This window comes from Marmota monax, unplaced genomic scaffold (genome assembly GCF_021218885.2).
Source record: "Marmota monax isolate L192 unplaced genomic scaffold, Marmota_monax_Labrador192_F-V1.1 WCK01_AAM20220418_F8-fsc00008, whole genome shotgun sequence".
Classification (NCBI taxonomy): Eukaryota; Metazoa; Chordata; class Mammalia; order Rodentia; family Sciuridae; genus Marmota; species Marmota monax.
This window is the reverse complement of record NW_026694432.1, coordinates 26,237,252-26,254,701: the sequence shown is the minus strand read 5'-3', so window position 1 is coordinate 26,254,701 and position 17,450 is coordinate 26,237,252. Positions and strand designations below refer to the sequence as shown.

At 54.6% G+C, this 17,450-nt stretch overlaps 1 protein-coding gene across 2 annotated transcripts in view; it reads right to left on the bottom strand.

Moving 5' to 3' along the window:
• The window catches only part of Capzb (capping actin protein of muscle Z-line subunit beta), a 114,049-nt gene that overhangs the window by 19,176 nt on the left and 77,423 nt on the right, over nucleotides 1–17,450 (bottom strand). For both annotated transcript variants that reach the window (XM_046469083.2, XM_046469084.2), the window contains exon 4: nucleotides 13,082–13,195. In XM_046469083.2, the coding sequence (XP_046325039.1) occupies nucleotides 13,082–13,195 (114 nt within the window). The remainder of the gene's footprint in view (nucleotides 1–13,081; nucleotides 13,196–17,450) is intronic.

Here is a 17,450-nt window from a genome sequence, read left to right as displayed (position 1 = left end):
ACAATAAAGGAAAGTAGATAACCGACAAATAATCACTGTTGTTTCTGACGTTAAAATAAAAGTACCCAAATTGAACACGCATCTGTGAATTACACCCCGACTCACTGTTCTACAATAAAGAAACGCATGTGGCAAGTGCCAGTGTGCAGAGTGCAGCGGTGGAGGTGTGCAGAGCTCTGGTGTGTCGCCCTCCGTAGCTACAGCTTCCCCATCCTTGGACTCAACCAATTTTGGATTGAAAATATTCAAAAAAAGAAAAATTGCATCTGTACTGAGATGTATGGACTTTTACATGAGGGACACGAGCATATGAGCACTCCGTGGGGTGGGGTGAGGGTGTCCTGGAACCAAACCACTGCAGACACCAAGGGCCCATTACACTGTTTGCAATTTTACCTAAGTGTAAAACTATTTCTAACTACAATGTTTCTTCTACAGGTCAGCACACAATAGATGCAGATCAGACCAAGGGAGCAGCCGCTCCACCCAGGCGGGAACCTCCTGCACATGCTCACACCACAGGGCGCCTCGCTGACCTGTGAGTGCCCACACAGCCTCCTGCCCAGGGGGGCAACCTGCCCCTCCCTTCTGGAGTCCCTCAGGACAGAGGCCAGCCTTCTTTTGCAGGACCACATCCTGTCACTACTTCTTCATCCCACTTCCTGCGTGGGGTCACGTGGTCATATTCTTGGCCTGCCTCCCACTGGCATGGGTGGAAGAGAGCAGGCCTGTCCCCTCAGTGAGCACCCACTGGGTGTACCTTGAGGTGCCAGACACAGAGCTCAGTGCTAGCTGCGCCGCGGAGGAGGCCTCAGACAGTGTGGGCTGGGAGAAGTACAGCATGCAGGGACAAAGCCTGGGACACCAGCCCACACTGGGCGCACAGGGACCCTGCTCTGGAACACAAATGTTCCTAATCTCTCTCCAACTCCCCTTCCCCAGTGGGTGAATCAAGCAGAGAAGTGCTGTGGTTCAGGGCTGAGGTCCCCTCTCCCTCTGTGGAGCCATCCTCCTTGGGACCAGCTCTGCAATGGGCACACACGAGGCCACTCTGGAATGCTCCTGGGTCATGTGGAGATTGCTCTAGACGGAGCTCTGCTGGACAAGAAGTTCTGCAGTTCTCGGGCAGCATGCGCTAGGATCTTCTGGCTTGTTCCCCTGCGTTCTGGTGACTCTCCTGGGTCAGAAGTTAACAACTCAAGAGGCTGGAGGAGGGAGCCTTCTGGGAACCTTCCTGTTGGTGACAAGTGGCCTGGTTCTAACAGTTTCCCCACCAGATCTGCTTTCAGGGAGGGCCGCTCCTCTGTGTGCTGGGGACTGCGGAGTGGCAGGGTCGGGCTGCCCTTGAAGGGAACTAGGAGGAACCCTGGTGGCTTGATAGCCCTGTTCACATCATCTGGTGACCAGTTAAAAAGCACCAGGTGGCCTAAGGTTGTCCCCTCCACCCATCCCTTAGTGTTCTGCTTTCTTCCAGAAAAAAATGAAACAGCAGCATTAATATTTGATAAGGTGGAACTGGCCACTTCCACTCCAACACCCCAGCCTGTGGCCCGGCTCCCGCGCTGGGCAGCTTCTCTCCGGCAACCTCCGCTTCCCTGTGGGCCACAGAGACCAGGTCTCGTTTCCAAATGCCAGAGATGAAGGAGGTGACACGCAAGCCCAACTGTGACCGCCTGTGGGTTACTATCCATCCCCCAAAATACTTTTTACAAGCACATTACAAAATTTAATTTAAAAATTAACCCGCAATACCGTAAATCAACAAGCCCATAAACCTGGTTTTTCCACAGTCCCTTCCAGTCATTGTCCATGGCCTAATCTTTCCATGACATCCGCACGGCCACGGCACCGTGTCAAGCTCGGCCTTCTTCACCTGGCACCTCATCACTAGTGCTTTCCCACAGAGCTGCGTGAGCAACAGCTGGGACAGTATCCACGGCAGGATCCTCGTTACAGCACATCTGACTTTTAATACAGAACTGATGGCAGCGGAGGTGGAGGCGACGCTGCTAGCCGCTGCCTTTGAAGGTGCACCCTCCCTGAGTGCATCGGGCGCGCTCTGTGGGGGTGGCAGGCGTGCCAGGACCTAGCCCGCTCAGCTATGGCCTGAACATCTCAACAATTCAGGAATGGACCTGTGCATGTACCAAAAGGGACCTGCAGGGACTCCAGCAGCCACAAGTCTCAACGTGATGTTCTAAGACAAAGCAGTGAGGACAGAGGGATCAGAAAGGGCCACACCAGCCTCTCTGGCGAGAACTGTCCGGGCGGCTCCTTGCGTGGCAGGGCGGGGTGGGGTGTCTGCAGGGCACAGACGTCCCCCGTTACACAGTTTATGGTTCTGTTCTGCGCGTGAAGCATTAATTAAAGAGGGACCTCAACAAGGTTTTGAAGATTTATTCTTACCTACTGTACTTTGATCACAATGACATGAAACAAGGAAAAAAATAATTTTTATGTGGTTCACATTTATGAGTTTTTACATAAAGGCTTTTGTGGGTATTTTAAGAATGTGCTAAAATGTTGTCTGAAACCACATGAAGCCATCTGAGGAGTCGCTCGCCAGAACTAACAGCACACACATGGAGGCACTTTTCTGGCCTTTGTGTCTTTAATGAGTCAAACAGCATTAGTACTGTTTAAATGCTAACATGCTATTTCCACAAGGTGGCTCTGCCACTGCCAGCGACCTGCTCTGGGGCCTTTCAACGGGAATGAGGGATCCGATGTGGCCGGGCGCGGAGCAGGCCGTGTGGCTCTGCCCTGGGTGGGTAATTCTGGATCCCCAGCTCCCCACAGCCCTGGGCAGACTACCCAGCTCAGTAGAGCAGGCCTGCGGGGACAGCCCAGAGTTCCAGCAGTAGGGTCTCTGCTCAAGTGGGTGGCATGAAGACGTCTGCTTGACGTGGAGGCCCAAGATGAAAGTGGGGCTGCTCTTGGCCTCCCTTCCTGGTGGCACGTCAGGGAGCTCAGGGCTGGAGTCCAGGGCGAAGGACCTTCTCAAAGGACCTCCTCGCCGTGAGCAGGACGACCAGCACAATCTCACAAGACCTCGGAAAAGTCACCTTGGACTGGAGCAGACTGTGGGGGGCCTCAGACAGTTCCAGGAAAACCCCAAGTGGTGAAGGACAGCGCAAGCCGGGCACAACTGGAAGTGGAATGCAGAGCCACCCGCTGCTGCTGTCCACAGAAAGTGACCTCCACCAACCGAGCGTCATTAGTTCCGCAGAGTCCTGGTGACTCCCAAGACCTCCCCAGCAAAGATGGACATCGGCTAAGGCAACGGACTGGCAGAGGATTCAGGAGCTGGGATGAAGGAGACCAGCCACTTGGGGTTGCAGCTCTAAGTCCCACCACTTGAAAATACTGTGACGATGATTACAACTAGGTTTCACAAGCCCCCAAAGAGCAGGTCACCAGGGGCTCCTCTGTCCAGATGGGCTGGGGGCACAAGGCAAGACCTTGCTAGGCACTGGGCTGGATTCACTCTCCACCATCCCCAGATCCCTGGCCCTGCAACAGCTAAGAGCCTGACGTGTCAATAAGAACAACAGAGGACTGGGTCATTTTCCCCTAAAAATCGCTCTTCTAGCTGATTAACGCCAGTCAAATGTTATAGAGAGTCCATGCCCATAGCTCTTCCCGCACAGGACTTGTGGGGAATGGAGGGAAAAGCAAAACATAATACCTCACACTTAAATTACCTACTTCATAAAAGCAAGAAGAAAATATTTTGGCCCCAAAAGCTTTATGGAGTGCTTGCAGCCGAGGAGTGTGGAGACCTTGGATGGAAACTCGTTTTGGGAACCTGAGCTGTATCAGGGATCAGCCAATCTGCAGACCTGGCCGACGCCAGGCTGCAAATGCGTCGGATGGATGGGCCTGGAGTGGGCCTGGAAGCTGGCCTCCACTCCTCCCTAAGCTGCCTCCTGGGGTACTTACAGGCTGGATTCCAGGTTTGCATAAAAAGGCTCCTGGCAGGTAGTAAGTGCAATGCTAGAGCCGCCACAAGACAACCAAAGGGACAGACGTGCTGGGAAGGACGTTAGAGCACTGGCCTAGAATCCAACCCCACAGTTCTGGGGTTCACCCAGACGCAGCCTTTCAGCTGTTACCTGGCTGGGCCACCATCACAGGCTGGGCTCAGGCCAGGAGGCTCTGTAGACTTGGACCGCCAGCCTGACATCTAGGCTGCCTGCAGAGGCCCACAGACCTAGACAAGGGGGGGACATGGGAGGTAATTTCTGCAGATGCTGGACAGGGGTCTCCTCTGGGATCAGCTTTATGAAACACAGCAAGAGGTAAGTACAAGGGCTGATTCGTGTTTTCTCATCTATAAAATCAAGGAGCTGGTCAGAGAGTCCCACCAAGCTCTGTGGCTGCACCAGGGGCCATATGAGCAGACCCTGAGCGCCACAGGCAGGTTCTAAACATCTTAATCAAGCCTCTGTCAGAACTCTGCTCACTCACCTCCAGCAATGGGGAGTTCGTCACATTGCTAAGGCAAACATTTGTTTTGAACAGCTCAAATAGTTCTCGCTGGGCTTGAATGACAACTTCTACCTTCTGTCTTCTAGAGCCACACAAAACTACTTGACGCCCTTTCCTCAAAGGTTTCTTCAGATATCTAAAGATGGCTTATAAAAACCCCAAGAGTTTTCTTTTCTACTACTTTTGTCACCTTCCTACTCTTTTGTCACCCCTCATGAGCCAGGACAGTGAGTGCCTACTCTGGTTTCTCCCTCCTCAGCACCTCCAGGGTGACAGAAGGCAAGGACCGCCCTCACACCTGAAGCTCGCGCACCAGCACCTGGCTGGAGGGGGTGCTGCTGCTCCTCGGACGCGGCCCAGATAGCATTCCTGCAGCCACAGCCGGCCTACGCAACACGCCGAGCCTGGAACGTTTCCCCACGTGTCGCCAGGGACTTGTCTCCCATCCCAACTTAAGGACTTGGTGGACTGGACCTCAGATCACTCTCCACGCAGGTCCATTCCACATCATTCTCACAGACCTGGCTCCACCGTTTCTACTTGTCTTCTGTCCATATCTGCTGTCACCCTAGCCGGGCCACCTTCCTCGCAGGCTGTGGGGCTCAGGAACAGAGGTGCAGGGAGGAGTCAAGACAAAGAATACAGCCACGTCCAGGCAGCGTGGATCCTCCGCACTTCCTTCAAGTTGACAGGATTCAGGGGCTGCCAGGCTGCCTCAGGGAGACACCAGGGAACAGATGAGGTGGGCTACCTGAAATGCCAGCCAAGAGTCCAGACTAAAACTGTCAGTAAAATCCACACGAGTGGAACCCTCTGTCATCCGGTGCCAAGCTCACAGTCCCAGCTCTCAAGAGGTCTAAAGCTGGGAGATCCCATGAGATTGCCCCATTTTCTATCCATGTCCTTGGGTCATGGATGTGGTCTCTTCTGTTTCTGAGATTTCCCTAAACAAACAGCAGGAGCAAGACCCGTGATAAGTGGTCATGGAGGACTTTTCACTGTGGACATGGTGAGGACAGGGTCACACAGGCACAACTCCCAGGCTTGAGGACCAATTTCATAGCAGAGAGGGAGAACAAAACCCAGAAAGTGCCACCCACTGCGGGCTGAGGTTCTGGCTCAGACAGTACCTTTTGGTGCCTTCCCAGCCTCCGGCTACAGCAGCAGTTGCTTCTTCTGATCATCTTAAACACCCTTACAACATAAGGGAAAAACCTCCAACTTGCTTGGAGAGGCATCTGAGGCCTGGCTACTGACTACCAGCAGAAGGCCACGATGACAAACGGCTGGACGGAGGGCTCTCTTCCTATGCTGGTTGTGCAGGTGCCCGAGCAAGGGCTGCACCCAGGAAACGAGCTCCCTGAGACAGGAGGGAGGTGACCAAGAAGTGCTGGCCTTGGTGCCCGTCTATTTTCATCAGGCTCATTCCTTCCGGGCCGGGTGGGGGACACCGACAGCCTTGACGTGTTCTGAACTGCCAGGAAGTGTCCATCAGAAACCCAAGGTGCTGCGTGAGGTGAGCAGGGTCCCCATCTCCACAGCGGGAGGCCAGGCGTGGCTCCACACAAACAGAGCCAGAGCAACACGGGGCCTCGGGCTGCCCTGTCCACACCTGAGGGTGAAACCTGATCACCCTTGTGTGTGTGTTGAGGCCAGCTGTTTTCACCAGGAAACGTGCCCCCGAGGCTGCCCATGTACACGGGACAGGTATTGTGCAGAACTCCTCCAGCGCACACAGGTGCAACAATCCCTTGAGCAAACATACCGACCGGCTTAGGCATGTGCGACTTTAATGCCAGTTGCACTTAGAATCGCACATCTGGACCACGGCTGTCGCTCTTTACAGCCTCTTTATGAGGCTTTTTTTACTTAAAGGAAAAAAAAAAATGAAGGCCTCTTTGGAAACAATGGCAGGGCTGGACGGGCCGTCGCTCTGCTCTGGTCTCTGGTTCTGTGCTTTGCCTGAGCACCCACACCCAGCACCAGCACCACCACAAGCGCCCTGTACGTGGACAACACGTGGAAAGGCTCTGGCCCCGTTTAGCCATCCATCAGCAAGTCCACAGGGAAGACTTCTGGGGCTTCAAACCATCACTATCATCCAAAGCTGCCACTTTTGAGGACCTATGTTGGACCAGGAGCCATGTACACTTTATTTCAGAGTTAAGACAACTGTAGGCCAGAGATAGAAGGGAACCTGCCCAAGTCAGAGAGCTGAGGAGCAGGCGGCTGGGACAGGGCGTCTGGTGTGGCTATGGACCAAGGCCTATGGACCAGCCCCACACTTGAGCCGCCTTGTGAGACATGCCAGCAGTGGAGGGCACACCATAGCAACAGGACAGCTTCGGCCTGCAAGTTAAATGTGCATACACAGCCGATGCACGCCCATGGCCTTGAGGAGGAGGAAGAGGAGTCTGCTGGGTAGCCAGGAAGCCAAGCACACCACTGACCCCCACTGGAAATTCTGGACAGGAGAGCCTCCACCTCAAAAAGCCTCTGCAAGACCTTGATACTTCCACCTAGTGGCCTTTCATCACAGGAGTCTGGGAGGCAGCCTAGCTAGGGGACTGCAGCGGCTCTGGCAGGACTAGGACCTGATCACAGGAGGGCACTGGTCCCTGCTTCCGGGAAGAATTTTTGTCACAGCACATAAAACTGCAGAAACCCAAACGCGACTGTGTGCCATATGATCACAGGAACCCAGGAATCCTGGAGAAATCCGCGTCCTGCTGATGTGGGGGACCATGTTTACAAGAGAACTTGTTTTCCTCACTCCTGTTTTCCATTTAACTTTCTTTTAGCAGATGAAAAGCACACAGTGCAGCCAAGGCAGCCTCAGGACGCCAGCTGCGGAGGCTACAGTGGGTGCTGTCACTAGTCCCCAGAGAGGGCAACACGCGGCTTCTCCTGCCTAGATTCCCTCTAGCTCTGGGAACCGCAGCAGCTGCTCACTTTCTAAGCTGAAGCTCACTGGAGAGCGGGAGGCAGGCTCCCTCCACTTCTCCAGGCCGGGAGCTTCTCTGGATGGTCTCCGTGCTCAGTTGACATTAAGTGCAGTGAGTCTGAGGTCCCGCTGCTTCCAGGACTTTTGTGCAGGCCCACAGCTGAGACAAGCAGAGGCCCACAGCAGGCAGGGAGTGCTGAGGCCTCTGCATGGCTGGAGATCAACAGCACGTGACAAACCACCACCAATCAGACAGCCCACAAGCTGAAAGCCAGAGATGACCCGACGGGCTCCACCTGCTGTCCCTGGGGCACAAGGGGACAGCATGTGGTACCTGTCATGAGATCGCTCTGGAGATCTTTAGATCCAAAAGAAGGTCCCATCTCTGGGCTAGGAAAGGACACATGCCAATGTGAGGGGCAGAGGAGGGCAGATGTGCCATGCCCAGTGGACTCTCCAGCTCTAGAACGTTCCCGCATATTCTCCTTTGGCTGGTGTGACTGCTCCTGGCTTCCCCCACCCAGGTGGGGCTCTGCCTCCCAAGATGGAAGGTCCCTGGAGGTGGAAAGCCTCAGGCCTCAAACCTCAGCTCTTCACCAACCACTCTTTCCTGCCCTGGCTTCTCGGCTCTGGACATTAGCACCAAACCTGAGGCCTCAGAATGTCACCCAGGTCTGTATGTCTCCCACTACCCAAGCCCCGCTGTGGCCTTACTTGTTAGACCACAACCACCTAGAACCATCCCCGTGGGCTCTCTACTGCCCAGAGCACTGCCCTGGCCACCCCCGCCAGGTCTGTGGCTGTGTGGCCTCAAGAGCGCTTGAGGTTTGAGGATGCATAAGGAAGCACAGGACCAGCACGGTGCTGTCCTCAGGGCCAAGAAACTGAAATGAAGGACACAAAGCCAAATCCGCTGAGGGACAGCACACCCAGGCAGGAGCCAGAGAACCCAGGCACCAGCGTGCACACTCCTCAGGAGCCACCCAGTGCGTGTGACACTACGGCTATGCAGCAGAGGCTGCGTGGAGGGCGGGTGCCCAGGACTCTGCGTATTAACTTACGCATGCATTAAACCCTGAGACGCCTGGAAGGCAGACGAGTTCAGACTGACCCCCATCTGCGAGCCACTTTCATCAAGCAGGCAGGCCTTGCCCGCAGGCCTCTGGAAGGAGTGTCCCAGGCCTGCTGAGCCCGCTCTCACCTGTGGGGCCACCTCAGCCGCCTCCCCCGTGCCCTGACTGCTCCTCCTACCGCAGCCCCCTGCTCGCCACTGGCTCTTCTCCTCCGTACGCCTCTTCAGCTCTGCTGAGAAGCCTTGGGAGGGCAGGGCCAGGTCGATGCCATCGAGGCTGCACCTGCAGCGTGGGGCCCCGTCCCTGCGAGAGTCTACGGAAAGGTGGCTCCCCTCATCCACACATGGCGGTCTGCAGGCGTCCTCACCGTGCCCCAGGGTGGACCCAGCAGGAATCAGAACTCCAGTCTCTGGACAGCTTTACTCGAGGTCTTGTGGCTGGTGGCCAACACGGCATTCCAGCACGGCCAGCGACACGAGTGGCCCACCTCACCAAGTCTGCTGCCCAAACAGCCCCACACCCACCACTGTAAGCAGAGAGAGGGGGACATCTCTACAGATAGCTGCTGCGGAATCACGATGCTGCCACCCTGGCAGCCCGAGGGTGCCACCTGACTGTGAGGGATTACAGTGGCAGATACCTCACGACAGCCTTCCAGCCTCACAGAAAAGGCAAGAAGCAGCTCAGAGAGGGTGACCAAAGCCACTCACTCAGCAGAATAGCCTAAAGTCCAAATCTCTTTTAAAGCCAAGGTCCTGCCTGTTCTGGCAGGTCTCAGATCACGGTGAGGGTCTGGACCTCCTGCATGGGAGGCCCTCTGCACCTCAGCTACTGCCTCTCACGCTTCTGCAGGTTTCCTCAGACCCCTTCCCCGAACACCCACTATTTGCAATTCTGCACAGTCCTGAAACAGTGCTCATGTCACCCCTAGGTACCCAGGGGCTGGGAACATACAGTTTCAGGGACCCAGCGAGACCAAGACGACAAACTTCACATACTAATATGGGTGTCCCACCTCTCCTGGGCCAGGGTAGCTCAAATGTCATTAAACCAGAGAGGTGGAAGCCTGAGAAGGCCCATTTACCAAGCACCTGGATGTTCCTGAGAGACCCCGGTTCTGGGACTGCCCCAGGGATACCAGCTTTGTTTTACTCTATAAACTTCTTCCAGACAAGGAGGGTAGATTAGAAAAGCTAATTAAAGCTTTTGAAGTTTATCTCAAACCCCACACCAAACGCCTCCCCGCCCTGCTCCTCCACCCCCAGACTCTGGCCTTCATTAAGTCTTGATTTCAATCAATTGCACACACACCCACTAAAATTAACTCAGAAGGCCAATAAATTACATCCACATGTTTCAAAGTATTATCTGCTCCAAGCCAAGGGCCAAGGATTGCAGGGCATGGGGCACGATGGCTGGCAAGGATGGCAGCTGTCATCTTTAGAAGAGAGCGGTGTCAGCCCCTTGGGTTAGAATATCTGATCCCAGGCAGAACCTGGCCAACAGAGGCCAGGAGAGACCCAGTGAGCAAGCTGGAGCAACCGGGCTCCCTGCTTTCCCTGGAACTGGAAGTGTCCACGTGCTGACCCTGGGGCTCGTAGCAGGCCCGTGGCTCACCTCTGGTTTCTCTGGCAGCTGTGAGCACGTGGCTTGCATTGGAAGCTCCATTTCTAGGTCCTTCTCCCTCACTCAGGTCACAGCATGAGGTTCCACAACCAAGGGGCTACACCATGCTTGGACCTCACAAGCAAATTGTGATGTGGCAGCCATCCTGGGGCTTGGGGGGACAGGGTGAGAACAGCAGAGATGCTGGGACCAGGGTGGAAGTAACAAAATTCAAGACGACTCAGAGTAGGCGATTCTGTTGTCCAAGCCTCACCCTCTACAAAATACACCCATCGTCTCCCAGCTTCGAACAACCTGACCCTCTTACTGAGGAGTGCCATCAACAGCTGCTTGACAGATGCCCTCACGGGGAAAGGACCATGTGCTCCTTCTGCCCGGGACTGACTGAGCTGGGGGCACCAGGTGCACGGAGACCCAGAACTCCTAGGCTTTAAAGGAGTCATGCTGGACACCCGGCTTAGCTTCTTGGGCTCCCACTTGCCTCCTGTCCACTTGGGGGAAGAGCCACACTCCCAGCTGCCAGCCTCAGCCCACAACTGAAAATGCTGTGCACAGGCTGAGAGGAGGATCCATAGGAATCCCCACAGGAATTACAAGCCAGAGGGCCTGAGAGCCAGCTGTCCCCAGCCCCAACCGCGTCACTGACCATACCGATTCCACATGCGGGTTATTGGCTCCAATTCCCTGCAAAGTCAAAGCCTTGACAGAGATCAAAGCTGGGACCTGAAGCGAGGCCATCGGGGAGACAGCAAGCAGCCCTTGTCTCTGAGGGGTGGCGTGGGCCGAGGCTGCCTGGTGTGCATCGTGGTTCCCCCCCATGTCTCCCGGGCTCACTGCCACCTCCTTCCACAGAGAACCTCAAGTAAAGACAAGGTTAAAGGGCTTATGATAAGGGACAGGGAGAGAGGCCTGGAGCTCGACTCCACTGTGCACACAACATGCTGTTGGAGCACCCCCGCCATCTCCACAGACAGCAGGGTCAGGGCTGCTGTTGCTTGTCTGGGGGAGGAGGGGGGCACGTGTGCATGCGAAGTCTCTGTGAGCAAGTCCAGTGTGGCCTTTTGGTTGAAAGGGAAGTGTAGTCCATAAACATGCAGCCCCTTCCCCCTCAAGAAGGACTCTGAGTCCTGCAGGGCTGAGTCTGGCTGCTCCCCATCATCTGATGGGTGGTCGAGGGGCCCAGCACAAGCCATGCGTGGTCTTAACTCTAGTTAATCTACAAGATCCAGGGATCCCAAAGCACTGGGACTGTCCCAGGCGGTGGGGCGCAGGCCAGTTTCAGTCTGGAGCTGGCCTGGGAACAGCAGCTTCGCTTGCTTAGCCCTCGTGACACAGCACTGGGTCTGTCTTGCTCCGGCAGCGGCGGTGACTCTCAGTCATGCCTTTTCTTTCTGGCAGGGTGAGTCTGCCTGAGGATCTGGCATCTCCCACCAGGCCTGGCTCTCATGTAGCTGCCCAGAGTGACCATGGCCAGCAGGCATGAGGCGGCATCGGATGAGCTGCCTCCTCCCTCAGAAGGATTTTTCCTTTGCCTGAGCCCATTTGCCAATGTGAAAGGGTGACTGGAATAAAGGCGTAGGCCACTACACCTGGCCTGTGTGTCAGATCTTGATAAGTATCCCTTTCCATCCCAAACTAGCTTCTGAAAGACATTTTTTTAGCCTGGCACTGTGGCCACATCTGTAATCCCAGCAACTCAGGAGGCTGAGGCAGGAGGATAGTGAGTTCAAAGCAGTCTCAACAACACTGAGGCGCTTAGCAACTCAGTGAGACCCTGACTATAAATAAAATACAAAATAGGGCTGGGGAAGTGGCTTAGGGGTCAAGTGCCCCTGGGTTCAATCCCCAATACCCCCAAAAAATTAAAAGGAAAAAAGACCGGGTGCAGCTCAGTTGTAGCGTGCCCTGGGTGCAGCCCTCAGCACCCCAACCGCCGACACAGGTTCAGCTGTTCCGATGTACCATTTCTCTTATTTTCATTTTCTTGCCTACATTTGAGACCAGAGTCAGTCAACTATAGACCCAGGGCCAAATCCCACCCTCCTCAGAGCTACGGAGGTAATTTTTAAATTTATTATGGGTTATAAAAAAAAAAAAAACACAAAGAGTGACCCTGGTGTCCTACAAAGCCTGGAAGGCTCTGTCCAGCCTCCTGCGGGAGGAAGCATGCCGACCGCCATCCTCCAGGAAGGGACGGGGACTGAGCTAGTGCTGCATGTTGTACGGTTTCATGATATTTTTGGTATAGAATTTACCATGTGAGAGGACAGCCAGTCTCCTCTGGAGCCTGATTAAGTGACCCATCGTTCTGGTGGTGTGGTGGTGGTAGGAAAGATCAGACAGGAGCAGAAGGGAATCTAAACAGATCAGCAACCACACTTTCTCAAGGCAGGGGCCAAGGCTAGATTCATCTGTCAGTCTGGAGTGGGGTTCAGCTGTCAGTCTGGAGTGGGATGCCGCAGCTCCACTGCCCAGTAGTCAAGATGGCAGCAGGCCTCCCAGCTCCCTGAGCATGCGATTGGTAAAAGGCAGGTCTCTGGAACTGCATCTAAGGATGAGTCCTGCCTCTGCCACTTGCCTTGGACAAGTACCTAAACAGTTTTGCCTCTTAGTTTCTTTATCTGAAACATGGGGACTAACACAGCTGTGACATTGTGAGGTCTTGAGACCATATGTATGCAAAACATCTGGCTGTGTCTTGCACGCAACAGGTATATCTCAATGGTGCTTGCTGTGGTTATGAACTGTGACACAGAGTGACACACAAGTCTGCAGAAGGTGGCATTCTGTGGTGAGTGGTCAAGAGCTGACTCAATTAAAAAAATATGGTGCCCGCACCCTGCCATGGGTGGTCCTGACCTTCACTTAGGCAAAAGACCCAGGGGAGACGGCTTGACCTGGCCACTTGTTAACCTTGAGAGTGAGGTGCAAGGGCAGGGGCACTCACAGGTCTCGGTACTGGTCAAAGGCATTGTTGGCCTCCACTTCTAGCTTTCTCAGCCGAGCAGATGGCATGGCCCCATCTTCCAAAGGAGGATCATACTTGTTACTCCATGGTGACCTGGAGGGAAGAAAGGAGGGGTGGTCACTGATCAGTCCAGGGAGAAGTTGCCATTGCCCAGCTGCCTGAAATTTCAGAGGCAAAGCCATTACCTACAGCAAAGATGTCTCCAGGCCCTGGCATCCAAGAGGGCTCTCCAGAGGTGTGCAGAGCAAAGGCCCAGAGTGGGAGGCCCCCCTGCAACTGCGTAACAGCAGCATGTTACTTGGTCTGAACCTCATCCCTCACGTACCAGGGCTGCTTCACAGGGATGTTGCGAGGGACTCTCAGTGTCAAACCTGGGTGGCAGCCTGGCCTACAGGAAGTGCTCACCTGTCAGCTTTTCCCTTCCCACTAAGTTTCCTTTTTGTTCATCAACGGACAAACCCTCCTCCCTGACCTGCTGGCGGCTCTAGATAAACTGCTCCCAAGACCTTCTTACATAGTAAGTAGTAAGAAGAGAGTAAGTAGTAAGAAGAGAGCCGTCAGGTGGCAGCAGGCAAGAGAGTCAGATCCAACCGGGAAATGCTGCAGACGTTAGAAAACCTGGGCGCAGGTGCTGCCTGGTGGCAGAGGCAGTTTCCCAGCACCCAGGGGCTACTCACACAGGAAGACTGGATGAAATGAGAGCCAGCCTCTCTTTTCCCAGTCCAAAGACTTACAGCACTTCTTAGAATGTATTCTGCCCCATCAGGAAAGCATTTAGTCAGACAGAGACCTGGGAGGGCTTAAGGAAAAGGTTCCTGCAGGTGGCATTCACAGGGTTGGGTGTTGAGAGGAATGGAATTAGAAAGGTGAAGGAAGGAGGAGGAGGAGACGACAGGAGGGAGCTGGGGAGAAGCCTCTCAGCTCCTGAGCAGGAATGCCATGATGTTCCTGCCACCAGGAACCACGCTGTCCACCTGCCGATGTGGGAAGGGTCTGATGCCTGAAGGAAAGGTGTTATCACCTCTGAGCCCCAGTTAAAAGGAATTCTATGTACAAGTCTTTCTTCCTGGTAACTGAGGCTCTGCCAGGAAGCTATGTCAGCAAATCTTGCTGAAAACAGAACTAGACTAAGCATCCTCAGGCAGAGTCGCTGCCTTCTCAGAGGCTGCACCATAAGAGAAGGGTCTCCAGGCAGCAGCTGCTGACCACCCAGAGCAAGAGCCTTAGGGCTGCCGATCCCGCCCTGCTCACAGAGCTGGTGGAGACTCTGCACAATGGGAAACTCCGTGGTTGCCCCAGGACCAGCCCTACGACCAGCACGAGCTAACGGTCACACTGGATGTGCACATACGAGCCGGGGCCCAGGTGGCCTGGACAGGGACGGCGCCTCTCCCTTCCTGAGCTTGGGTGGATATGCTGGCTCCTGTCCTGGGACTTGCTGGTTCATCCTTGGAAAACTGCCACCAGATGGAGCCCACTGTGAGGACGGGAATGTTCTATATCGGCCTTGGCCGACAAGACAGCCAGGAGCCACACAAGGCTTCCAAGTACTGGAAACGCGGCTGGTGATACCAGGGGGCTGCATCTCCATCTGAATGAGCTTAAATCTAATAGCTGACTTTTGGGCTCCAGCTCCGAGGGGGAGGCCTCTCCTGTTCTGTTCTCCACTGGTTTCTCAGCACCTAGAACACGCCTGGCCTCTACCCCATGCTCGTTAAAAAGCATTAATAGAAGAATTGCACTTTCTTCCCCTGAAAAGCAGATGGGACCACTCCCTCCACCCAGATGTGGACTGTCACTGTCACTGAGGCCCTTGCCCTGCCTGGACCGCAGGAGTCTCTGAGAAAGAGGGCAGGGGATGTCTGCTCCAGCACCCACCACTGCATTAGCTTCAGGGAAGGCTGCCAGATCCCTGTAGCAGAGCCCTGCAGACAGTCCCCCAGCCAACAGAGACAGCGGCTATCTGTTCTGCTCAGGGACACACACGCATCTAAAAACAAAACAAAACTGGGCATGGCTGCGCATGCCCATGGCTGAAGCCCAGGATGGGACCAGCCAAGGAACACTGTGAGGCCTCTCTCAAAGCCTCTTATCAGATCTCAGAGACAAGGGTGCAGGTGAAGCTGTCAGTGCCACCACTGTTCGCCTGAAACGAGGCCTGGTCCCCCTAGGAGGCACAGCGGGCGAGAGCCTGAGTGGGAGCCTGAACTCCCACTTCCGCCTGCTCCTCTGAGACTCTCCTCATGACTGGGTGTTCCCACAGTTAAAGGGCTGTCACCGTCCCTGGGCCTGAAGACCTGCCCACTATGGCAACGTGAGGAGACATGAGAGCCCATCCTCTTGCAGACGGGGGCCTGCAATTTTCAAGAGGTCTGTAGCTCACAGTTCTTGCGGCTCACAGACGACAGCATTTCAAGCCGTCAGTCCTGGAGCCAGGGTAATTGTAGCTGGGGGAAAAATCATAACATTACCCAGCATATTCTTAGTGGAAGGGGCACTCAGAACACATTTAAGAGCTTAAATGGAGGCCATTTGAGAAAAGACAGATGGACAGGAACGCTTAGATTTCAAAAGTCAGGCCTTTCATTTCCCCCCGAGAAGGCTTTTTGTTTCAGCTAACAGGTTTCAAACAGCGCTGCTGGCAGCAGCCACACCATAAGGATCTTATTTAAGCGAACGATCAAACACAGGATGGAAATGTGTGGAGAAAAATCAGAAGACCTTGAAGTTTCAAACTGAGAAGGGGAGAGAGGAAAGACAGCCTCTATGAAGGCTCAGCTCCCTAGAGCCCACTGGTGCCTCATGGGGGGCACCCTGGAGGGGCTGCTGGGCTGGAGCCTAGCTGGGAGCGGACACCACCCCATGCTTTACAGGTTCCCACACTACCTTATGCAGGACTCTGCGGTGGAAACATACATAACCATCAAACGACTCAGCTCAAGGACCACTTCTCCCAGGAAGTCTCTGAGCCCAGTGCCAGGGCTCAGGAGATGCCAGGGAGCACACGCTCCCCGGCCTTTCAGACCACCCACCACGGCCGCTGGACGTCTCTCTCCAAGGGTTGTTCCTCCCATCTCCTTGGAGGCTCCCGAGGATTGCCCCTGAACACTGTGCTGTGAACTTACCTGCCAAGGGCTACGTCACCAGCTCTATGCAGGACGTCTACAGTTTTCTCTCCAGCCCCAAACCCTCTCGGGAAACTCAACCGTGTATGTGTGCCCATCTGGCATCTCCACTTCGATCCAAGGTCACATCAAGCATGAAGTGTCCCCAGACCTGTTCTTGCTTGAGCTGTCTTTCTTTCTAGCAACAGTGGCCCCACTTTCCAACTGCCCAGGCCCAAAGCCTGGCACCACCCTTCACATTCACCCTCTCCACCCTCTGCCCACCTTATGGCACCCATCTCAGTTGCATCCTGCTCCCCATCAGGAGCCTGAAATAGGCCAACTGACACTCTGACTCACTTCCACTGAAGATAAGAAGGAAATACATATAAATTAAACCTTTTAAATATATGATGAGCTCTACGCTGATCCACAGTTTGTGTGCTATTTCTTTTGATTTCCCCGAGAAGCCTCGGCCTGCCTTCCAGGTCTTGTGTGCCTGCCCCACCATGCCTCTGATCTCATCTCCCACCCTCACTGCCTCTGGGTCCTCTGCCAGCCCCACCCAGGGCCTTAATGCCAGCAGAGCTCTTCGGCTGACCTGTGTGTGACTGAATTCTTTCCTTACAGGTGAGTCTTCCCTCTGCAGCCGTCTTGTCCTCTGCTTTCTTTGGCAGCAATTTCAGAGTCTGTATTACTTGTGCGTGTGCTGTCTGGCTTCCTCACTAGGATCCACACGCCACAGGAGAGAGACTCAGAGCAGTGCTTGGTGCACAGGACATGCTCAGAGAAAGATGCCACCACTCGTTCTGCTGCACACACGAGTACTAAACTATTACTGTGTTATAGATGAGAAAACAGCCCAGAGACAACAACTGATTTGTCAAAGTCCCGGTGCCCTGGGGAGCAGTGCTGGCCTGGAGCCCACACAGGCTGACTGCAAGTCGTTCTTCCTGCTTCTACTTACACCCCTGGCACTCCCTCCAGCAACAGCACTACGCTGAAGTCCCAGTACTGAGGCCAGGTGGTCTCTACTAAAACTGCAGCACACTGTGTCCTCCACCGTTCTCGAAGCATGGAGATACGGGACTGCGTTAGGGATTCCTACTCTTAGGAATAACTTCCACATCCCCTTAAAAACCCAGATCAGCCAAGCATGGTGGTGCATGCAGCACACCTGCAATCCTGGCAACCAGAAGGCTGAGGCAGGAGGATCACAAATTCAAGGCCAGCCTGGGCAACTT